This window comes from Callorhinus ursinus, unplaced genomic scaffold, assembly GCF_003265705.2.
Source record: "Callorhinus ursinus isolate GAN/ISIS: 27379988/994484 unplaced genomic scaffold, GSC_fseal_2.0 scaffold15, whole genome shotgun sequence".
NCBI lineage: Eukaryota > Metazoa > Chordata > Mammalia > Carnivora > Otariidae > Callorhinus > Callorhinus ursinus.
Genome location: NW_027397077.1, coordinates 4,583,384 through 4,608,273, shown reverse-complemented (window position 1 = coordinate 4,608,273; position 24,890 = coordinate 4,583,384). Strand labels below are relative to the sequence as shown.

The window sequence follows — 24,890 nt, the reverse complement described above, 5'->3', positions numbered from 1 at the left end:
TTTGAGATTCTCTCTCTCTCCCTCTGCCCCTCCCTCTGCACACGTGTTCTCGCTCTCTCTCTCTCAATAAATCTTTAAAAAATAAAAATCTTTTTATGATATAGAGAGCCTCTTAGAGTTATATTCATTTACATCTAGTAAATGAGGTTTGAATTTAAAATACTGAATATTTTAGGGTGCCTGGATGGCTCAGTTGGTTAAGCGACTGCCTTCGGCTCAGGTCATGATCCTGGAGTCCCGGGATCGAGTCCCACATCGGGCTCCCTGCTCGGTGGGGAGTCGGCTTCTCCCTCTGACCCTCTTCCCATTCGTGCTCTCTCTCTCTCATTCTCTCTCTCTCTCAAATAAATAAATAAAATCTTTAAAAAAAAATAAAATACTGAATATTTTAAGTAGTAGTTTTTAGGAATTGGGTGAGTACATTGATGAAATCTCCAGGGTCTTTGTAAAAGACTAGAAGTAAAACTGATCAACCCAGTCCTCTGGAATTTACTCCACAGTGAGATCCAGGTACATATAAGACCATACATAGAGATCTGGTTGGTGGGAACATTGGAGAGCCTTTTTGGAGTGGGAAGCATTTATATATATTCAACATTTTTTTTTTTAAGATTTTATTTATTTTTTGACTGAGAGAGGGAACACAAGCAGGGGGAGTGGAAGAGGGAGAAGCAGGCTTCCCACGGAGCAGGGAGCCCGATTCGGGGCTCGATTCCAGGACTCTGGGATCATGACCTGAGCCGAAGGCAGACACTTAATGACTGAGCCACCCAGGCGCCCCCTATATTCAACATTTTTAAAGTGCCTGTTGTTGTATGCTGGGCCTTTAGGGGCCACCAAGAACACAGATTATTATAAAATGGTGTTGAGTATAGTGAAAAAATTTTATGTTTAATGAAAATAGGGTTACCTGAATCTTTGCCCATTAGTCCTTACAGAGCAATACAAAATCAGGCTACTGCTAATTTTTCAAAATTACAGTTCTTAAAGTACTTGTGAATAGATACTTGGTTTATCTTTAGTTCTCTTTCTTCAAGCTAAGAATAATTATATACTCATTAATGAATGATACCTTGAATTGATCCAGATGAGTCATTCTTGATACTCAAACTTAGTTGAAGCTATCAGGACACTCTTCAGGTACTTTATAAATTGGGACTCTAATAGAACATATGTTGACGATGAAAGCAGATTAGTTAGGAGATTAAGACAGCCACATAGAGCAGCTGTGCTCTTCACTGTCTGATAGTTGGAGGGTCAGACTGTCCTAATCTTTTTTTTTTAATTTTTTCAATTAACATATAGTATATTATTTGTTTCAGGGGTACATGTCTGTGATTCATCAGTCTTTTTTTTTTTTTAAGATTTTATTTATTTATTTGAGAGAGAGAGAATGAGAGATAGAGAGCACGAGAGGGGAGAGGGTCAGAGGGAGAAGCAGACTCCCTGCCGAGCAGGGAGCCCGATGCGGGACTCGATCCCGGGACTCCAGGATCATGACCTGAGCCGAAGGCAGACGCTCAACCAACTGAGCCACCCAGGCGCCCTGTGATTCATCAGTCTTAACACAATTCACAGCGCTCACCGTAGTACATACCCTCCCCAGTGTCCATCAGGCAGCCAACCCATCCCTCCCACCCCCCTCCACTCCAGCAACCCTCAGTTTGTTTCCTGAGATTAAGAGTCTCTTATGGTTTGTCTCCCTCTCTGGTTTCATCTTGTTTCATTTTTCCCTCCCTTCCCCTATGATCCTATCTTGTTTCTCAAATTCCTCATATCCGTGAGATCATATGATACTTGTCTTTCTCTGATTGACTTATTTCAGACTGCCCTGATCTCAAGATCTTCTTCAACCATCTTAGACTTTTTTTTTCTTTTTCTTTTTGACAAGGGTCAGAAAGAGAGTTCATAAAGGCCAGGAAATAATCATATTTTCACTTTTTCTTTGCATACTCTGGCATAAGTATTTATGAACCCAATTTTGAACCATTTCCCTTTTACCCCCAAATCAGTTAGTCTGTGTTGAGAAAGTTTAGTCCTCTGATTATTCTGTAATATCTGATTATTCTGTAATACAGTTCTGTAAATTATACTTCATTCTTTTTTTAATCATTCAATTTTCTTTTAAATAAGATTTTTAGAATTGTGGTGTTACTGAAAGATTCTCTAAAAGATTGAGTTAAACTCTTAATTAAAAGTCTTATTTTTTAGGGGTGCCTCGGTGGCTCAGTCTGTTAATTGTCTGACTCTTGATATCGGCTCACATCATGATCTCAGGGTTGTGAGATCGAGCCCTGCGTCGAGCTCTGAGCTGGGCATGGAGCCTGCTTAAGATTCTCTCCCTCTCCTTCTGCTTCTCCCCCATTGCTTGTGTGTGCATGTGCTTGCTCACTCGCTCTCTCTCTAAAAGAAAAAAAAACCTCTTACTTTTTATTTTTTTAGCAACTTCTTTCATTCCTCAGTCTCTATTTATATTTTATAAATTAAATAAATACATCTTTTCTTCCTCAGCCATTATTTGCTCATCCAGGAGGACTGATTCTTAAACTTCACTTTAATCAGCTATGTCACTTTTTGATTCTCACAAGTTTTCCTTATTTTCTTCTGAGACAAATATGACAGTTAACACTTGAAACTACTCAGAATTTGAGGCTTAGCTGAAATGGACTAGGAAATGAGGGCTGAGTCCAAAATGATAGACTTGAACTTACCCTTTCCTCCCATTTGCCAGGGCTAAAGATCGCCTCTCATTCTCTTTGCAACATAACTCTTAGTGTTTTCAGTCTCACAGATGCTAGTGAGGAGATGTTGAATGTTTTGAATGTTTGACTTTTTTGAATGTTTGACTTAACCAGAATCATTAAATGTGAAACTAAGGAGATTTTGCACATATTTGATTGTGTATGTTGTATCATTGCTGGGAGATTTCTTAAACCAATTCTTATGAAATTTTACTTAATAGAAAGAAGAATAAATCCCATCGAGATATTAAGCGAATGCAGTGTGAGTGTACACCTCTTTCTAAAGATGAAAGAGCTCAAGGTGAAATAGCATGTGGAGAAGATTGTCTTAATCGTCTCCTCATGATTGAATGGTAAGTAAATTAAAATGCTCTGATTTTGTTCAATCATTCTATTAAATGTCTCAAAATAGTAGAAAGAATTAGTAATGAGTCAGATTTAACCTTTCTTCTTCTACCTCTTGTCGAGTATTGATAAGCAATGAAATCTCCAACGTATAATAGTGTTTATAAGGAGATAAATTTCCCTTGTGTTGTACATTATAGTATACATCATCAGTGCTCTGTAAAGTAGCTCTAATACTAACATAGTAACCTTTTATCTCTTATAACGTTCACGTCCTGAGAGGTAAGTGTTGTTATTTTTTAGCTTTTACTATAAAATGAGATAAAACCCTAGCATTTCAAAAGGGCATAAAGTTAAATGTCTTCCAAACCCCAATCCCTCTATTTCTGATCTTTCCAGGTACTTTTTATGCCTATACCAACATTCATAGATATTTCCACATTTTATGTATAGAAAGGAAATCTTTACCATGTGTACTTTTTTGAATTTTACCCCCTCACCCCAGCCCAAACATACATGAACACACAAATATGTTTTGGAGACCTGTTCAGAGCTACACATACAGACCTACCTAAATCTTCCCTAGGCTGCTTTATATGTCTATTTATAGTTAACTCATAATTATTCATCTTCTATTGTGAGGCATTTGCTTCTATATTTTTCTTATAAACCATAAGCATCTTTACATTAAAAAATGTGTGATTAATTTTTTTTTACCACTTGATGAAAAATTGTATCATTTTTAACATGGAGAGAATATGAAGGTGATTTATAGTATAGATACCTTGTTTTTAGTGTTAATAAAGTATTTTCTTTCAAACTCAGTTTTTGGTTTTGCTCATGTTGTAATGTTATGCGCATAAAACCATACCTCAGAAAAATAAAGAGAAAGCACATTGGTATTCCTTTATCTAAACTAAATGTAGAGATGACAAGAAGAGGAGAGACAAGAGTTAGCACTATTCTCCAAACTTGACATTGTTGCTGTGGCCTTTGTGTTTTTCTGACTTTTCTTTCCAACCTTGCTAAAGAGATAGGAAGTATAAGATACCTTTCCTCATGTGTTTCCCACAGTCAAACTTAGAGTAGTTATCAGGATCAGGTTCAGATTTAAGCTGGTGTTCAGAGCTCTTCATGGATCAACAACCTGGCCTTCCATCTTCCAGCAGCCCGTTTTTCTTACTGCTCTTCTTCTGCTGTTTTGTTCTCCATTCCTCAAGTGGGCCTTGTTTCCTGTTTCTGCACCCAGGCAGGCACCCTTGTATCTCTTGGTTGTTGTTGTTATTTGTTTGTTTTTATCCACATCCTGTGTGTCATTAGAGATTCTGCTTTGAAGAATTAATTTTCTCTTCTGATTTCAGTTCTTCTCGGTGTCCAAATGGGGATTATTGTTCCAATAGACGGTTTCAGAGAAAACAGCACGCAGATGTGGAAGTCATACTCACAGAAAAGAAAGGCTGGGGCTTGAGAGCTGCCAAAGACCTTCCTTCGTAAGTTATGTTTTAATCCTCTTTTACTTCATTTTTGTGTTGTTGAAGTTGGTTAGCTACTTTGTAGGAAAATAATGCGCCTGTTACACTGAGTTTAATAATGATTACTGTGGGGGCACCTGGGTGGCTCAGTTGGTTAAGCATCTGCCTTCAGCTCAGGTCATGATCCTGGGGTCCTGGGATGGAGCCCCCTGTTGGGCTGCTTGCTCAGTGGGGAGCCTGCTTCTCCCTCTGCCTGCAGTGTCCCCAGCTTGTGCTTGCTCGCTCGCTCTCTCTCTGACAAGTAAATAAATAAAAATTTTTTAAAAAAGAAAGTATTTTAAATATTTACAACTGTTTCCTAAAGCTTTTTAGCTTTTCTAAGCTTCTCACAAAGAACCCTATTTTGGTAAAATACACTACGACTGAATATTTCCAGGTTTCCCACATTTTCCTACTCGTATAACTTCCATATGCTCATGGTAGTGTCAGTTTCATGTTTTAGTTCCAAACTATTTAGATGTTCACTGGTAGAGCATTCCCATTGAACAGGACATATTGTCACATATGCACAGGATGAGGACTTAGGAGCTAATCGGCTAGTTAGCGTTAAATATCATGACATTCTCTGTATATATTATACCTATTTCTTCTCTACTGACGATGCTGAATAAGCAAGGAAAGACCAGTCACGGGTGGAGGGTAACTGAAAGACGCCAAGGAGAGAGATTAATCATAATTATTGTTAAATACTAGAGAAAACTCAGAGAATGCAGTGAGAGAAAAGGTCTATTTGACCTTTAACATCAGCAGAGACCTTTGAGTAAAGGCAGTAGAAGGGCTGCTATATTTAAATTGCCATCTTTTCTCTTAGAACATAAAGCATCTAATATTTCAGTGCCTTCTGATTTCTTCAGTGCTGTTTCTTGGCTGTAAATCACTGTTTTCATGATAATAAACCAGACTTGAGTGTTTGTTTTAATATCTAGTTAGATCAGGGATACATATTTTGGTAGTATGTATAAATATAAAAGTGTCTTAGAATCAACATTTTTTAAAAAGTATTAGGAAAGAGAAAACCTCAGTTAGATGCTAGGTACTTTACATATATTTTAATTATATCTTGTATAATATCAAATTTATCCACTTTGCAATATTTCGTTAAATCCATTATTTTTTACGTGGATGTATGTTTTCCATATACCTCCTAGGCAGGAAGTGCTATTCTTTCCCTTTTGTTTTGCCAGGAACACCTTTGTCCTAGAATATTGTGGAGAAGTACTTGATCATAAAGAGTTTAAAGCCCGGGTAAAGGAGTATGCACGAAACAAAAACATCCACTACTATTTCATGGCTCTGAAGAATGATGAGGTGAGCAACATGAATGTGTTTGCTTTGAAACAGATCTGGAAATTATTGAGTTTGAAAGGGTCATTGATATGGACAGATCTTTAAAAGACATTAAGTGACAAAAAAGAGGGGCAGAATAGTATATATAGTTTCTGTTTACAAAAAGTGGGAGAGGGAGATATTTACATATATATGTAAATGTAAACATACATGCTTCATATTACAACTCTTAAAAATTACTGATACCCCCAAAGAGTATTTTTGATGTGGGTTATATTTGTCAATACTTACATAAAAATTAAAGCTGAGAAATTGAAAAATATTTATTAAACCACTGAAAAGTAATAAGCCCATTTTATGTTGACATTAGTGTTTTTATGACAATCAAACATTTTCAAATAGTTTTTGTTTTAAACAGGAGTGCCATTGTTTTACATTTTTATACATTTTTAATGTCTGGTGTAATAAAATTTAGCTAGATTCTCATATCTGTCACTGTATTCAGTCCTGGAAAATATAATTCTAGGTCCTACCCCAGGACCTGCTGAATCTAACTCTGGGGGTGGGTCCAGCAGGAGTTTTAACGAGTTCTCCAGGGAATACAGATATACACTCTAGTTTGAGAGCTACTGCACTGTGGTATAACGTGCACTTTAAAATGGAGTTTTATACTCATGAAGTGAGATTGGAATATAAGAGGATGTAAGAAGTAACTAAAAGTAAATGGAAGAGCCGTTGATAGATATGGAGATAATTTTGCTTATAAGTAAGATGTTTATAAGTTAGCAGATCTCCCAGAGAAAGCAGTTGGATATTTGTCACTTGGATGTGTCTGTACATGAAAGAGGGAGGAGGGGTTGGGAATGCAGGTCATATATTTGCCTAATGCCTTTCCTTTGCAAAATATACATGTATTTTAAGGTCTCATTTCTAATTCTTAAAATGATCCTTTTCCCTAGATAATAGATGCCACTCAGAAAGGAAACTGCTCTCGTTTCATGAATCACAGCTGTGAGCCAAACTGTGAAACTCAAAAAGTAAGTTGAGGTAGATTTAGAGTTTGGGATATTTGTTACAAGATTGCTGTTCTCAATTTTAGATTCTGTATCAAGTACATCAAGGGTACCCGTGGATTTTATTTTTTTAATCATTTTAATTGTTTTTTCCTACTCTGTTGTTAAAAATCTTACTTTGAAATAAGTTTAGATTTATAAAATAGTGCAGAAACAATACAGAGTTCCATATACTTCACCTGCCTTCCCAGATGCTCACATTGTACATAACCATTATACAATTACCCAATCCAAGAAATACTGTTAACTGTTAACTAAAGTCTTTATTCAGATTTTGCCATCTGTCATTTTTCTGGACTAGGATCCAATCTAGGAACTCCCATTGCATTTAACTGTCACCTCTCTTTGCCCATAAATTTTAGCTATTATTTCAAAGGTACCAAAATATAAAACTGAAATTTTATTTTGATGAAGTCCATCATGTACTATTATATTCAGATTTTTATCAGCTCTTATCCAGGTGCCAAATTTGGCTGTTTTAATAACAGAAGGGGCTGAATAGCCACAGATGAGAGGGATTACATGTGATGTACATGTGGTTACACTGCTTCTCAACGAGGCTAGGCTCTGGGTCTTGCTTATCTCTGTGTCCCTGTGCCTGGTACATAGCTGACACTTTGTAAATTCATTTTTTGAATTTGATAAAACATTTTGAGATAATGATTTTAGTACTCTCTGATTTGTGTTTTGAGCTTAGATGAAACAATATATATATGTTAGAACATTGGTTCTTTTTTAGGCTAAGAAGGCTATGGACCCACTCCATAGAGAAGTAATAACAATGTTTCCCTCTCATATTCAAATAGTGTTTCAGACTCCTGGGTATTTTTTGTCCTTTGATCTGTATACTAATAGACCTTAGATATGGCTCTTCTAAGAGTAGGAGAACCCAGTCCATAATCATTTAACCTAAGTTCTGGTTCAGTTTTGCCTGCAGCTGGTGGCCATATGTCTAACTGTGAGACTCCAATTGTACTGTGTCCCTTCATCTCCTAAAGTCTGGGTTTTTTCATCAGTAACATGTTAACATGGTCTGGACAGGAGCTCGACAGTTGACTTACATCTTACATGTTCTGGAGCTACAAGTTCTAACCCCTGTCTGTTTACTCCCATTTTAATTCTTGAGTTTCATGCAGCTATTCTCATGCTTTCCTTTCCTTTCACTACACTCATATGACATATGACTACCACTTCATGAAATTAAACATTTGGCATCATTGTTTACATGGTTCCTTGCTCCATCTTATCTTAGAATACATTTACTTTTTTTTTTTTTTTAGAATACATTTACTTATAACATAAGGCAATACCAATTTGCCTATAGTCAATGACACCAAGCATTCCCTATTTGTCTATTTTTAGTACAAGTGAATATTTACTGTGTGGAAATGTATATTAGACAAGTTAAAGTAGCAGTTTTATTAGAGACAAATTCTAGATGATACCTAATCTGGTGGTATTAAATTAAGAGTAACACTTAAATATGTTAGTTTATTTAAAGAAAAAAGTTCCTGTCACCCTGTTACACCCTCCCCCACCCCCCCTTCGTCTCACCTCAGTTCGTTTCCCAGGGTCTATAGTTTCTCATGGTTCATCTCTCTCTCTGATTTCTCCATGTGCACTGGGTGTTATATGTAACTAATGAATCATTGAACACTACATCAAAATCTAATGATGTACTGGGGCGTCTGGGTGGCTCAGATGGTTAAGCGTCTGCCTTTGGCTCAGGTCATGATCCCAGGGTCCTGGGATCGAGCCCCACATCGGGCTCCCTCTCCTTCTCCTGCTCCCCCTGCTTGTGCTCTCTCGCTCTCTCTGTCAAATAAATAAATAAAATCTTTAAAAAAAAAAAACACAACTAATGATGTACTATACAGTGGCTAACTGAACATAATAAAAAAAAGAAAGAAAGAAAAAAGTTCCCTATTATTTGGAAAAGCTTTTATTGTCTAAAGGCACATACATAATTAAAGCAGATGATCTTTAAAGAAAAACACAGATTAATTAGTTACTAATTTCTTTTCTTTTAAAAACAATATCTCAGTGGACTGTGAATGGACAGCTGAGGGTCGGGTTTTTTACCACCAAACTGGTTCCTTCAGGCTCAGAGTTAACATTTGACTATCAGTTCCAAAGATATGGGTGAGTATTGTTTTTATTCTGTTTTGCTGCTTCTGATGGGGAAATGGACTATTCAGATATAGAGATAAAAACTTTGAGGTGAATTTAAAAAAGTTATATGTACCACCAGGTCTTTACTCTTTCAGAAAGTTTTGTGTGTTTTTCCTACTGTATGACACTTGCAACCATTAAGGGATTTGTACAGGAACTACATAATCTTCCTCTGAATTTCATGCTGTCTTATTTATATAATTGTTTTGTATGTAATTAGAAAAAACCTTTTTATTATGGAAATATTTACTGTGTGTGTGTGCGCATGTAAAGAGAATAGTATAGGGGCACCTGGGTGGCTCAGTCATTAAGTGTCTGCCTTTGGCTCAGGTCATGATCCCAGGGTTCTGGGATCGAGCCCCGCGTCGGGCTCCCTGCTCAGCAGGAAGCCTGCTTCTCCCTCTCCCACTCCCCCTGTTTGTGTTCCCTTTCTCGCTGTGTCTCTCTCTCTCTCTCTGTCAAATAAATAAATAAATAAATAAATCTTTAAAAAAAAAAGAGAGAATAGTATAATAAATCCCTGTGTATCCATCATTTATCAGTTAGTTACCAGCTCATGGCTGATCTTTTCTGATCTGTACCACATTGTACTGTGAAAGATAATTTTCTTGTTCTCTCTAACCAAACTAATAACTGATGCAATGAATACCCCTAGCATCTATATTGTGGTTTCATAGGACCCCACTAAAAGGAACAGGGTTCCTTGGAGAAGTGTCTGATGTCAAGTTAAGACAGAAATTGAACAAGGTGATCTTGGATTATTTTTTTGTGTCAGAAAACCAGTTATAAAAGATGAGAGTCATGTCAAAGGGACTTGGAGATAGCTTGAATAGGCTCTCATAATAGTGAGAGAGTTCTTATTAACACTTAAGCATCAATCAGGATAATAACTACAGTGGTTTGAAACCTATTATGTAAAACCCATGAGATTTAATGATACTTTAAAAATAAAACTGCATTAGTTGTAATAGAAGGGAACTGATTCATGATTTTTATTTTTTTCTTGTTGCTATTTTTTATTGTGGAAAATGTCACATAACATAAAATTCACCTTTTTAACCATTTTTAAAGTATGCAGTTTAGTGGCATTTAGTACAGTCACATTTTGTACAACTATCACCACTATCTAGTTCCAGAACATTTTCATCACCCCAAAAGCAGACCCCATATGTATTAAGCGGTCATGCCTCATTTCCCCCTTTTCTTTGCCCTGGCAAACACTAAGCTACTTTCTATATTGATGGATTTTTCTGGATGTTTCACATAAATGGAATCATACAAATGTGGTCCTTTGTGACTTCATTTAGAAAACATTCAGTGTGGGGCGCCTGGGTGGCTCAGTTGGTTAAGCAACTGCCTTCGGCTCAGGTCATGATCCTGGAGTCCCGGGATCGAGTCCCACATCGGGCTCCCCGCTCATCAGGGAGTCTGCTTCTTCCTCTGACCCTCCTCTCTCTCATTCTCTCTCTCAAATAAATAAATAAAATCCAAAAAAAAAAAATTCAGTGTTTTCAAGGTTCATTCATGTTGTAGCATGTACCAGTATTTCATTCCTTTTTTATGGCTAAATAATATTCCACCGCACGTATATACCATATTTTGTTTATCCATTCATCTGTCAGTGGGCATTTGGGTTGTTTCCACTTTTTTGCTATTGTGGGTAATGCTGCAGTGAACATTGGTGAATAAATCAGTTCATGATTTTTAAAAAGGTAAAGTTAAAAAAGAAAAAAAAAAGTCAAGCATTTATCCTGTCTTTCCCAAGTGAATTCTACTTTAGGTTAAACCCAGTAGTTGATGAGAGGAAGTTCTTTTGGAGATCATTTCAGCTAATAAATGAAGTAGTAATGGTATCACCCTTTTGCAGCACCTCGTGAACTAATGGATCTAGGCAGTCAGTGGTGTAGCAGTCAGGGGATGAGTGCAGACCACGTTGTATGTAGAGCTCCATATTTTTTCCTCTTACGTTTGCACTGTCCTCTTTGAAGGAAGGGGTACTAGAAATCAAGGGCTGTTTGTGATGTCCTGCTCTATTTATGGACTAATTTATTAATATTTATTATATATATTAATAATTTATTTTTATAAATAAACTAAATCTACCAGTTTACTTTGGTACAGTTTTTCATGCTTTTCTCAGGTCACAGAATAAATGAATGGCCATGATGGTTTGTACCCAGGCTTGTAGACTTAGGTCTGTGTTCTTTCCACCACTTTTCCTTGACTCCATGGTTATATTTACTTATTACTATGTTTCTTATTAGTATCTCATCCTTATGTGGTAACTTTTAATAATCATGTGCTTCCTTTTAAGTATCTTGGACATAATTGAATTTTATATCTGTGTATATGTATTTCTAACAATACATTTTGTTCTGTGTGCCAGTTAAATATTTACATATAAGAGATGAACTAATTAAGCAGTTTTGTTCTCAGCTCAAATAATACGATCTTTTATTTTTATACATTAGTAGGTACTCATAAAATGAAGAAATTACTCATTAACTTCTTGGCTGATTTTAATAAAGGAAGGTTGGAAAAATTTTTTAAGAGCAGTTTTCAGGCATTTCTTTTAAATAGTGTCAGGTTTATTGGAGTCTCTTAATTACTTGTTTTAGGCTGAATTGACTTCTCTTTCGTATGTGATTGTTATATTGTTGACATTTTTGTATGGTTTACTTTCACATAACTGACATCTTTTCTATGCTCTTTAAATAGAAAAGAAGCTCAGAAATGTTTCTGTGGGTCGGCTAATTGCCGAGGTTACCTGGGAGGAGAGAACAGAGTCAGTATCAGAGCAGCAGGAGGAAAAATGAAGAAGGAGCGATCCCGTAAGAAGGATTCAGTAAGTGTTTTATCCTTTCTTTCAGCTTTTATTACCATATATGTTTTAAGAAGGGAGGTCGCTTTTCTGATTGAAATTTGGAAAGTCAAACTACAACCAGAGAAAGGATCAGATGAGATAATCAGGAAAAGAAGTATGGTTGCTATTTTTATTTCAGGTTCATAGAGATTAGAATTAGGTACTAAGAACTATTGAAGTCATCTTGTAAACACATGGGCTAATAGTTTTTTTGGAGCCTGTAAAACTCCTAATCCTAAGTACAAATAAAATGTTTATCTACTAGCTTACTTAGCATAGTAATTGATAGCCTTTTTTCTTCCCCAGCTCACCCCAGTTACTACTGGAGGAAAGAGCTATCTTGTTAATAAAGGGACTCTTACCTGGGACAAGGACTTTGTGTTGTTTTTTAAAATCCCCCCTCCCTTTTTCGGAGGATTCCTTCACCAGAACAGTATTTCTCAGCCTCAGAACCACTTGGCAGGGCCCATATGTGAAAATGCACATTTCCGGGTCCATCCCCAGACCTATGAATCTTAGTGGAGGGCTAGGAGCAGGGACTAGGGGACCGAGGGGATTAGTCAGCAAATTCCCCTATGATTCTTTAGCAGTTAGCTCATGCCTGGGCTTTTTAGGAACCAATACAGTAAGAATTATAAATGGCTGCATAAATTAAGTATAAATTACTGTTTAGATGAGGAGATAGAAGACGTATTGGGGCAAGGGGATAAAAATGTAATGGTTAAAAGGTGATGTCAGTAAGTCCAAATTAATTGGAGAGAATTAATTATGGAACATCTGAATTCTGTAAGAAGATAGAGATAGCAAAAAGCATTGGAAAGGGCAATTGAAAAATTAAAAGTCCACATTTAAAAAGTGCCAAAAAGGAAAATTTCAACAAATACCCATGTTTTCAGACCACCCAAGATGAACACATGTTCTTTAGAGTATTGTGGGTGCTTCAGCTGTCTTCTTGGAAAGCATATATACCGTAATGGTCTGCCAGGCACTCTGCTAAGCACTTGACACGTTAACTCATGTAATTCTCACAATAAGCCCTGAGATTGGGTACAAGGATTTTTCCTTTTTTACAGATGAGAACACTAAGGCATCACCCAGTAGGTAATGGAAATGAACTAGTTCTTTGCTCTTTTCTTTTTTTTTAAAGATTTTATTTATTTATTTGACAGAGAGAGAGAGAGAGACAGCTAGAAAGGGAACACAAGCAGGGAGAGTGGGAGAGGGAGAAGCAGGCTTCCTGCTGAGCACGGAGCCCGATGTGGGGCTCAATCCCAGGACCCTGGGATCATGACCTGAGCCAAAGGCAGACGCTTAATGACTGAGCCACCCAGGCGGCCCTTGTCTTTGCTCTTAACCATTATGTTGCACTGCAAGTTGTAGAGATCATTCCATTCCCTCCCAACTCAGACAGTTGTGGTCCTAACAGCCAGTGTTTCTGTGTGCCAGAAAATAAATTTTAAAACTTATTAAGCTGTTTTGTATAGAGTTTTAGAAATGGTGTAATATGTTTATTTCTGCAATTTGTTTTTTTACTTTTATTTTAAAATTTGATCCACATTGATAAATATGTAAACATACTTTTAACTGCTATAAAGTTTTTCATATAAGCTTATTTATATATAGTCTTACTAATGAACACTAATGTTTTTAAGCTTTTGCTATTAATGTCACAGTATCTATACATGTCTCTTCTGCACATGTTTCTTTTAAGGTGTATCCATGGAAGTGGGGTCACTGGGTCATAGCCTGTTAGCCTTCTTGACTTGACTGTTGCAGGAAATTTTTCTCTAAGCTCCATTAAGATTGCTTTTATTTTTAACTCTCATTTTCCTGTAATGGATAGTTTATCAGAACAGCCACAAAATAGTCATTAAACATGTTGACCTATGCTAAAATCTCCATAAAAACTTCCCTTTGGCTCTCTCCTGTTCTCAAAACTTACAGAATAAGCATTTTTTTAAAAAAACTATTATTGGTGGGGAGTATCCTTGTAATATGATGGTTTCTTAGGCAGTGTTATACCTCCATCATACCATTATCAGATGGCTTTCTATCTGATAAGATGCAAGAACAATCCCAAGGCACCAAAGTATAGGCATTCCTTTGTTTGCTTTTGTTTATTCTGATAATGGTGTGTTGGTATCAGTATAGGCTTTGGCATTATAGACTGAATTAGGTGTAACATGAATCCAGTCATCATGGGTTGCTCCAGGTATGAATTTGAAGTTATTCTGGAATTAGAATGCTTTGGATAAAACTTTGCCCAGATAGAGGAATGACCCAGAATGATTCTAGGTTCCTAGGAGGGTTATTTGCCCTGACTGTAATGAAGAGTTGAATTCTAGTTTAGTTTTACTTGGATTGTCTCCTACTGAAATTCCCTTCTGCATGCCTAGATGCTGAATTCTAGTCAACTATAATTGAGAGTCTTGGGAATTCTTTGGGTAGAGGATGCCATGGAGAGGACAAGATAGCACAGGTTAAAATGTAGTTTTGCATATTTTAACTATTAAGAAGAATATGTTAATAGTACTATAGCCTGTACCCCCCCATATCAGCCTTTGATTGGTAAACATTTTTTTATTTCTTGCTTTTATGATTGCGTCTATATATAGTCATCTCCCTAACAAAGCTATAAGTTCCTCCACTCGAAGGTGGTTGTCTTTTTTGGGGATGCCACAAACCAGGTAATGTTTTACCTGATGTAATTACTAGGTAACTAAATACTTAGCTGATGGAGGTATATTAAGTCCCTATTACCTGATGATATTTGTAGTTTATAAAGTACAAACAGGAAATAGTCTGAAACTTCTCTTAGTTTCCTTTGAGTTTGTGAAACTAATGGTAACTAATTTACACAGTAAAGTAGGTGAAAAGGTACCTACTTGTTTTCAACACAGAACAAGTATTAATATCCAGAATATATAGAGAACTCCTACTGATTAATAAGAAAATAGCCAATACAAAAGAAAAATAAACAGACAACATCCAGACACTTCACTAATCCAAATAGCCAATAAATACAGAAAAATGTTCAACCTCATTAGTAATCAGGGGAGTGTCAATTAAAACTATCAGATGTCATTTACGGGCTTATCAGATTGGTAAAAAGTCTGATGACTCATAAAAACAGGATCTCCTACACTGCTGGTGGGGATATAAATGGGTACAATCACTTTTTTTACTTTCTTTGTCAGAGAGAGAGAGAGAGAGAGAGAGAGGGAGGGAGGGAGCACACAAGCAGGGAGAGTGGTAGGCAGAGGGAGAAGCAGGCTCCCCATTGAGCAAGGAGCCTGATGTGGACTCCATCCCAGGGCTCATCACTTGAGCCCAAGGCAGACGCTTAACTGACTGAGCCACCCAGGTGTCCCTGGGTACAATCACTTTTGAAAACACTTTGGAATTATTTACTGAAAGTGAATGGGTGTGTATCTGGAGTCACAGCAGCATTGCTTATATTAGAAAAAGTAGAAACAACTCAAATATCCATTAACACTAATAGAGACAAATTGTAATGTAATCCTAGACTGAAAAATTAGTCATGAAAGTGTAGGACTATGGCTGCATGCAACAGTGTGGAGGACTAAAATGTAAGGATGAATGAAACACAAACATGACAAGTTTTGTCCAGAAAGAGAAAAAAAAAGACAAAATTAAATTATAATATTTTATACACAGATGGTAAACCTATTTTAAAAATCAGAGAATGATTTTCTAAAAAAGGAGATGTTATGTCAAGAGCGAAGAGGAGGTATTATAACAAGGGGAGGGCACATGGAGCACTTCAGGGATGCTGGCAATGTTGTCATCCCCCGGCCATCTTTTCACCTGCATGTTGGTTGCATGGATATTGCACACCTGTTTATTAACTTCTTTACGAATTCTTTATATACTTTTCTTTATACTGTATTTCATCAGAAGGTATTAAAAATACCGCTTAGAGCCATTAAAGATAGTTCATGGCCAAAGTACTAAAATACTAAAAAAGAGTAAATAGGGACACCTGCGTGGCTCAGTCCCTTAAGCGTCTGCCTTTGGCTCAGGTCATGATCCCAGGGTGCTGGGATCGAGTCCCACATCGGGCTCCTTGCTCAGGGGGGAACCTGATTCTCCCTCTCCTTCTGCCTGCCACTTCCCCTGCTCGTGCTCTCTTTCTGACAAATAAAAAAATCTTTAAAAAGAAAAGTAAATAATTTCTTGGACTGATTAAGTACTTAACAGAATAAATGTTTAAGTGCTATAGAATTTTGCATATATGTATAAATGTTCACTTACCAATAATTTATTAAAATATACCTTAATCATTTCTTACATTTATTTTGATTTTTTAGTTACTTCAGATCCTTTCTAGAAGGTGGTGACCCATAAATTAAAAATAAATACTTATAGTAAATGTAAATTAATGAAAGCAATCAGTTGGTCTCCTGGGTCCCTTCCTCCCAGATATCCTAAGAGTTATTAATCCCCCAGTTCACAATTGATTGTCCACTTGAGTACCCAGAATTATGGAAGCTGTATCATACACGGAATTGGCATGATAACTTTTATGTATGTCAGTGCAGCCATTAAGCTTATAATTGTAGTAGGAATGTTCAACGGTTGTTCACCTTCTGTATTTTGTTTGCAAAATTTTGTTATTTTTACCTCAGTTTCTACATTTTTACTGTTTATTTCCTTAAGAGAAGAATGCTACTGTTTTTATTTACCAGTGGAGCTTTATATACTGTAGTATTCAATAAATGTTTATTAAATGAAAAAGAACTCAGTTTTATCTCTTAAATGTTTAGAGTTAGAGAATCCTTTCCTGCCTAATTATGAAAAGAAAACCCCACCTCTCTCTTTTTTTAAAAAGATTTATTTTTGTGGGGCGGGGAACAGGGACAAGCAGACTCTGCCCTGAGTGCAGAGCCCCATGTGGGGCTCAATCTCATGACCTAAGATCATGACCTAAGCTGAAATCAAGAGTCAGAGGCTGTTAAATCTCTTAGCCCAGTAGTATTTGCATCTCAAAACTCTGTCCAAAGTGAGGCTGTTGCATTTGGGGGGAAAGTGGAATTTTAAAGCCCTTGGTCTTTCCTATTCTAATCCTCTAGAATTTGAGACACAGGAAGTTTTACATTTAGGATATGCAGGGATAAAACATCTTTAAGGAACTTGTCTTGGATTAATATTTAACCATAGTTGGTTTTTCTGTGTATGTCCTTACTCTCTTCAAAACATAAGAAATGAGGGGTGCCTGGGTGGCTTCGGCTCAGGTGGTGATCCCAGGGTCCTGGGATTGAGCCCCATGTCAGGCTCCCTGCTTGGCGGGAAGCCTGCTTCTCCCTCTCCCACTCCCCCTGCTTGTGTTCCCTCTCTCGCTAACTCTCTGTCAAATAAATAAAATCTTTAAAAAAACATAAGAAATGATACTAGAAATGAAAAAGAAATGAGCCTTAAGTGTACATTTTAGAAGGAAAAAATGAGTTTACATTTCTTCAGCTTCTTGCAGGTAGCATTTCATGTTTTCTTATTTTTGTTCCTTAGAGTTATGTGAGTTTTGTGGTATAATATAAAATAAAAATGTTCAGTGCCTTGCCCAAAATTATATTGAGATGATAAAAAGTTAACAAAAAATTTCCTTAAGATTGTCTTTCAGATTTGCTTTCTTCTAAATTATTATCAGCCCGTTCTAGACTTTTATCATTTCAGGCCATGTTGGTTTAATGCGGTCTTTATATCTCTTCTGCGTTGGTTGCTGTCTTGTGGAGATTTTATTCTGTTATTGCCACACTAATTATTCTCAGATTCCATTTTGATCAGATTATTCCCCTTTTTTGGATTCAGTAATAGAGCTCTCTTGCTCAGTCACATCAAATACAGGTTCTTTTACGTATCACCTTCAAGATATTCTGATCTAACACCAGCCTTCCTTTTGGTGAGGTTTTGCTCAGTTCCTTTTGTTTTGTTTTGTTTTTTTAAAGATTTTATTTATTTGAGAAAGAGAGAAAGCGAGCACATGATGGGGGGAGGGTCAGAGGGAGAAGCAGACTCCCTGCTGAGCAGGGAGCCCGATGTGGGGCTGATCCCGGGACTCCAGAATCATGACCTGAGCCGAAGGCAAACGCTTAACCAGCTGAGCCACCCAGGCGCCCCTTTTTCTCACTTCCTCACCACACCTTATGCGCTCCAGCCAGGCCACACTAGGCACTATCATAATTCTCCATTTCCCTGTGTTTGAGATTTTCCCTCTTCTTCACTCCTTTATCTTACCTCTTGCTAACCCTGCTTCTGGTGACTCTCATTCTAACCACTCCCTTCCTTTGTAGTTTTTTTTTTTTTTTTTTAACATTTTACAGTTAATGCTTCATTGTTTGTTTTCATATGAATTAATTTTATCTCCCCAATAGTAAGTTCTGTAAGGCATCTTTATATATTTTCTAACACAGCTGGAAAACAACCATTGGTGGGCTTTTTGTTGTTGTTTCCCCATTATTTAAATGTGATATTTGAGGGCTGCTTGGGTGGCTCAGTCGGTTAAGCGTCTGCCTTCGGCTCAGGTCATGATCCCAGGGTTCTGGGATCGAGCCCCACTTTGAGCTCCCTGCTCCGCGGGAAGCCTGCTTCTCCCTCTCCCACTCCCCCTGCTTGTGTTCCCTCTCTTGCTGTGTCTCTCTCTGTCAAATAAATAAATAAAATCTAAAACAAACAAACAAATAAATGTAATATTTGAAACATCCAGAGAATAGATGTATGTTATAAGGCATAATTATAGAAGAACCACTTGTGAGCACCTCTCTCCTTCCTGCTCCCTGCTTAGCCCCTAGAGGATACCACTGTTTTGAATTTTGTGTCTTACCTCCATGCCTTTTTAAAATCAATTTTTTAGACATGCATCTCTGAAAATTTTGTTTTTGAGGTTTATAAAAACAGTCATACAGCATGTAATCTTCTGGAACTTTTTTCATGTGACATGTTTATAAGATTGATGAATCTTGTTGCATTTGGCTGCACTTGATTCATTTTACTGTGCTATAATAATCCATTTTATGAAAATGCTAATTTATACAACCTGGCCACAGACATTTGTTAGTAGTTTTTTGCTGTTATAATGGTCATTCAGTGAGCTTGGTATAATTCTGTGAATACGTATGTCTAGAAGTTTCTCTAGGATTTATTCTTAGGTGTGCAATGCTAGGCATAGGGGATACAAATATTTTATTTTTGAAGCCAGTGCTTTATTTTTTCTGGCATACTTTTCACCTAACATTAATTTGTTCTTTGTCTCCTTTAAGGGCAGATTTCTGTTTGTTTTCGTTCATTGCAGTGACTTTAGCACCTAGGATTATACTTGACATATAATAAATACTTGGTAAATATTTGATGAGTGAATGAAATGCTTTTCAAATCGATCATACCAGTTTCTACTTTCATCAGCAGTATATAAAATTCCTTTTGATCCACATCTTTGCCTAGACTTGATATTATCAGACTTAATTTTTCCCCCAGAGTAATCTAGTAAATATGACATGATTTCTCACTGTGGGTCTAATTGTGTTTTCCTTATTACTGGCAAGGTTGAGCATCTTTTTAGGTTGTTTGATTCTTAGATTAGTGGTGCATTTGTTTTTATAACCAGATACTTTTCTTTGCTATGGCAGGTGGATGGAGAGCTAGAAGCTCTGATGGAGAATGGTGAGGGTCTCTCTGATAAAAACCAGGTGCTCAGCTTATCCCGGCTAATGGTTAGAATTGAAACTTTGGAGCAGAAACTCACCTGTCTTGAGCTTATACAGGTGAGTTCCTTGATAATTGGTTTATTTTTTATTTCTGAATTTGAGGTGGGGCATCTAAACTATAATGTATAGTTAGGAGAAGGGATAACTCTGAGAAGAGTTACTCTTATTTTTAAAATGGCTTGTGAATTCTGTATGACTTTGAAAATTTGTAGTCTTAAAAATGGCTTAAGAGTTCAGCATCATTTAGTTTTTTAATAGATCTTGTTTGCATTCTCTCTCTCTAGTCAAAGAACATGGTGGGATTTTTTTTTGTAACAATTCATGACATTTGATACAGCCCCCCCCATGATTATTAGTATGCCAAGGCCATTTTTACCACAGGATTTTGAAGCAAGGAATTTTAACGGCAATCTCATTTCCTCCAGTTTATTGAGTATGCCACAAGAAGTTGAACAGTAAAAAATGGATGATTTAAAAGAAAACTAAGAGAAAAAAGCCTTTTGAACAAGCATCTAAAAAGAAGAGAGAAATGAAAATGATTTAGACTATTACAGTTTTAGGTTTTTCAATAAAAATGGTGAATGTAATTTGCTTCTTAGTCCTTCAGAATTGAATTTCATTGTAAATGACATATTGATATTTATATGTTTTTCTGTAAAGTCTGTTTATATAAATTCCAAGTTGACTGGATGCAATTTAGGTATCAAAAAAGATTACAATCTCTTACTTTAAAACATTTATTATTTGTACACTTTTAGTTGCATTAATCACAATAGTTTTTAGGTGTCTTGTGAATATAAGCAAACTTTTTATTCCTCTCTGTGGACCCTTCTTAATGTTCTGTCTGATATTGCCCACCCCACCCCACCCCACCCATCTCCACCCCAATACCCTGCATCCTGCTTCCCTTCCCCCATGGAAGAACACACATTCACAGTCTTGCCTGAAGTCTTTTCTGGAACGTCACGGGCTGTCTTTGTTATGGATCTGGATGGCAGAACTAGGTGATGGCCGGGAAAGTAACCAGAAACTTCAGGAAGAGGTCAGTTCACATTCAACTTGCTTATTTCTTAAAACCGCTATATAGATTGCTTAGGTTGAATGATAATATCAGTGATAATGAATTTAGCATTATATTTACCACTGGTATTAAATAAATATTATCATCTCAGTATCATTCCTGTAACTATAACCTTTTACACATAAACCTTGCTAGTAGTGAGTTTGCCCCCTGGTTTTTCCTAGAGTATCCCTATAATTGATACTGCATAGTTGGGAGTTGCAAGAGCAAGATATCATATCATAGTTAAGGGAAAGATCCCGTTTGTTGCTAAAGCCATAGTTTCAAACAGATAGGAAACCATATGAAACTTAATTCTGGGGCTCTAAAAAAGTGAAGAGCCAAATTCTAGAATGGCAAGAGTAAGAATATTTTGAGGAGTCAATAAGTGTTTTAAAGATCTAAATAAATGTTCCTTGGCAGTGTCATTAGTGGAGATATGATACTTACACCTTCCGAAGAAATAGTATTTTTAACCTAGTTTATTTATTTATTTATTTTTAAAGATTTTATTTATTTATTTGAGAGAGAGAGAACGAGAGATAGCATGAGAGGGAAGAGGGTCAGAGGGAGAAGCAGACTCCCTGCTGAGCAGGGAGCCCGATGTGGGACTCCATCCCGGGACTCCAGGATCATGACCTGAGCCGAAGGCAGTCGCCTAACCAACTGAGCCACCCAGGCGCCCTTTAACCTAGTTTAAATGTAGTTCTGTTTAATCATGGTCTCTAATATAATACCAAGGTCATTTAATAATGCACTTTAAAAACAAAAACAGGAATGAGCAAATAAGTGGTTGTCTTGCCTCTGTTCTTCTCCCAGGAGATTTGGCAATAAATAGAAGTTGAGGAAGACTTGGAATTTCTTCCTCCCTTCCTCCCTTCGTCCCACCACCCCTTTCCTTTTTGTAAAGATCTAGTTGACTTTAATAAATGATTCTATGATTAATGATTAAATGAATTCAGCATCCCATCTAGAAAGTAGAGGGGAACAACTTACCTTGGGATTTCTGTAGAACTACGTTGGGGAGTACTTTGGAATAAATGCTTGGATTTCAGAGTGGAGGGGATGGTTATCTCTGAAGAGAGAGTCTTTCTTTGTTAGTTATCAGAGGCTAAAAGAGGTAAGCAATAGCTGCATATGTTGTTGCATAGTTCCCAAGCCTATATCGCAGTCACTTGGAAAACTTTTCAGAAAAACATAGCCAGGATGAGGTCCGCTAGTATATATATTTTAAAAAATCTACACAGGTTTGAGAACTACTGGTAGAGGATATTAATCGGTCCTGTTTGATATTGTGAGTAGTTACCTGCTCCACATTTTATTCTTGCTGGTCAGTCTTTAAAAACTTTTCCTTCCTTTCTAGAGGAAAATAATATTATGACATTTAATCCTTCTATAGTTAGACTTAAGTCTTAATAAGACAGTAAAGAAAACCCACAGCTGTTTCAGAAATGATCTGAGTCGCAAAGCGATGTGATTTTTTTTTTTTATTGTGTTTAATCAGATTATAAAGACTTTGGAACACTTACCCATTCCTACTAAAAATATGTTGGAGGAAAGCAAAGTACTTCCAATTATTCAACGCTGGTCTCAGACCAAAACTGTCATTCCTCAGTTGAGTGAAGGAGATGGGTATTCAAGTGAGAATACGTCACGGGCTCACACACCACTCAACACACCTGATCCTTCTGCCAAGCTGAGCACAGAAGCTGACACAGACACCCCCAAGAAGCTCATGTTTCGCAGACTTAAAATTATAAGTGAAAATAGCATGGACAGTGCTATCTCTGATGCTACCAGTGAGCTGGAAGGCAAGGATGGCAAAGAGGACCTTGACCAGTTAGAAAACGTCCCTATAGAAGAAGAGGAAGAGTTACAGTCACAACAGCTACTCACACAACAGCTACCTGAATCTAAAGTTGAGAGTGAAATCCCTGTGGAAGCCAGTAAGCTACCCACATCTGAACCAGAGGCTGACCCTGAAATAGAGCCCAAAGAGGGCAATGGCACAAAACTGGAAGAAACCATTGCTGAGGAAACCCCGTCCCAAGATGAAGAGGAGGGTGTGTCTGATGTGGAGAGTGAGAGGAGCCAGGAACAGCCAGATAAAACAGTAGATATAAGTGATTTGGCCACCAAGCTCCTGGATAGTTGGAAAGACCTAAAGGTAAGAAAACATTTTTGTTTATTTTAACCTGAATTACTCAGGTCTAGAGTTCCACAAATCTTAAGTTGAATTGCCTACTTCTTAAGCTATACATGTATTTGAAAAATGGAATACCATGTCTCTTACTGACAGCTGGTTATAAATGTCTCAAACATCTTTTAAACCTTAGCGAGATATACAGCAGCCAAACTAATATACACATGTCCCTTTTCTTCATTTAGAAAAGCATGTTGCAGCAGCGAATTCAGTTATTCAAGTGCTCTTTACATTAAAAACAAAACCAGAAATCCTTTGAGTAACAAAGATATTCTGAATATTTGAAAATTCTTTGTAAGAGTCTAGGTAAGAAAAAAAATGAATGTTTAAATTGATTGGAAATTAATGTATTGAATTAACTAGAAATTAAAAAATTAATTGGAAAACCAAGGTAATTTAGCAACTTCTCCTCAAAAATGATTGAACGTAAATTTCTATTCCAGTAAAACAACTTTATATGGAGCTAGTTGGTATTCAGTTCCTTTATTGTTTCTGAAATAGGCCTGCCTTTAAATTCCTATTTCTTTGGACAAAAGATGTTATCTAGAGGAAAAATAGAGAGGTCTGGAACTCTTATACTTAATACATACATAATCTCTTGTTAAAGAATTTAGCAAGATGTGTAGGGTTTGCTTTGTAGAAAACCCAGTCTAGGTCTTGCATAAACACAGAAGTGAGTAACAGGATGAGCCTAGGAGAGAGGTGTTACATTTTGATTGTAAGGGATCTGGATCTGGGATTCAGGTCTTGAGGACCCTGTGGGAACAGGTTACTTGCTAGCTTCTATTTTTCTGTTCCTCTCTTCTGCCAGAAGTGAAGCAACCAGATAAACCAGCAGTACAGGTTTATTTGCAGCGAGATGGACATATGAATCCTCTGTCCCCAATTATGACTACAAAGCTCACCCACTAGATCCTGCGATTTGACCCATACAGAATTGGCCTTAGACTGAGCAAAATGAGTAGTTGGTTGGTTGTGCACTGTACTTACTTTTGGCATTTGTAATTTGCTGTGTTGAGACCCTTCTTTAAGTATTGTGTGGTTTCAGCTCTCATTGACCTATTTGAACTCCTGCTCATGCTACTCTTTCACCACTTACAGTTTATCATTAACTCAACCTTATTAAACCTTATGAAATCCTTCCTTCTTATAAACTTTAGTAAAAGGAAGGATTCACAGTAAATCTGGACATGATATGACATGTGAACTGCAGGAACCAAAATTGCAGTTAAATTGAAAGAGATGCTGGGACGGTCACTTGGGTGGACCTTTATTTAAGGCCTGCTTTGTGAGGGCACAGAGTCTGGAAGAAGTCCCTCTTGTGTTCCTAGACTGCTAGTAGAGCCTCTGGCAAGACTGGCTTTGTAAGGAAGGTGGGAATGGAAACATACATGAGTGGGCATAGAAAAGGCCTTACAGAGATGGTTTTATAGAGCAAGAGTGGGGGGCAGACCCAGTAGTTCACTTTTGCCTGCTAAGTCTCTGGTTGACGTAATTTTTAAAAACGAGACATAATCATCATTTCTTAAAAACCTGTCTCTTAAAATCTAGAAAAAGTAAATGCTTCTGTTTCTCTATATGGTAATTTTTTATTGTCATGGTAGTGGTATGAATTTACTCTCTGGGATATCCTTAGCTCAGTTAGCTACAACTGGTCATTTAAACTCACACTCTAGACATTTTTGAGTCCTACAAAATTATTTCTTCCCCTGCTTGTTGTCCTCCCTCCTATCTGAAAGATCAAAGCAGTTGCATAGTACTATGTGGCTTGATGATCCTCTTGACTTGAGGTTTAAAATTTTATTCATACTTAAAATATATCCTTCTTAACCTTCATACTTTGGATTTCTCTTGATTCTTACCATCAAGGAAGCCATTAAATAAGATTTTCCTTCT

General features: G+C 36.9%; 1 protein-coding gene across 2 annotated transcripts in view; it reads left to right on the top strand.

Annotated features, from left to right (window-relative positions):
* Positions 1 to 24,890, top strand: part of SETD2 (SET domain containing 2, histone lysine methyltransferase) — a 125,752-nt gene that overhangs the window by 41,330 nt on the left and 59,532 nt on the right. For both annotated transcript variants that reach the window (XM_073901087.1, XM_025885660.2), the window contains 9 exons: positions 2,963 to 3,094; positions 4,448 to 4,576; positions 5,803 to 5,926; positions 6,865 to 6,942; positions 9,023 to 9,120; positions 11,869 to 11,995; positions 19,654 to 19,788; positions 20,654 to 20,773; positions 22,296 to 22,958. In XM_073901087.1, the coding sequence (XP_073757188.1) occupies positions 2,963 to 3,094; positions 4,448 to 4,576; positions 5,803 to 5,926; positions 6,865 to 6,942; positions 9,023 to 9,120; positions 11,869 to 11,995; positions 19,654 to 19,788; positions 20,654 to 20,773; positions 22,296 to 22,958 (1,606 nt within the window). The remainder of the gene's footprint in view (positions 1 to 2,962; positions 3,095 to 4,447; positions 4,577 to 5,802; positions 5,927 to 6,864; positions 6,943 to 9,022; positions 9,121 to 11,868; positions 11,996 to 19,653; positions 19,789 to 20,653; positions 20,774 to 22,295; positions 22,959 to 24,890) is intronic.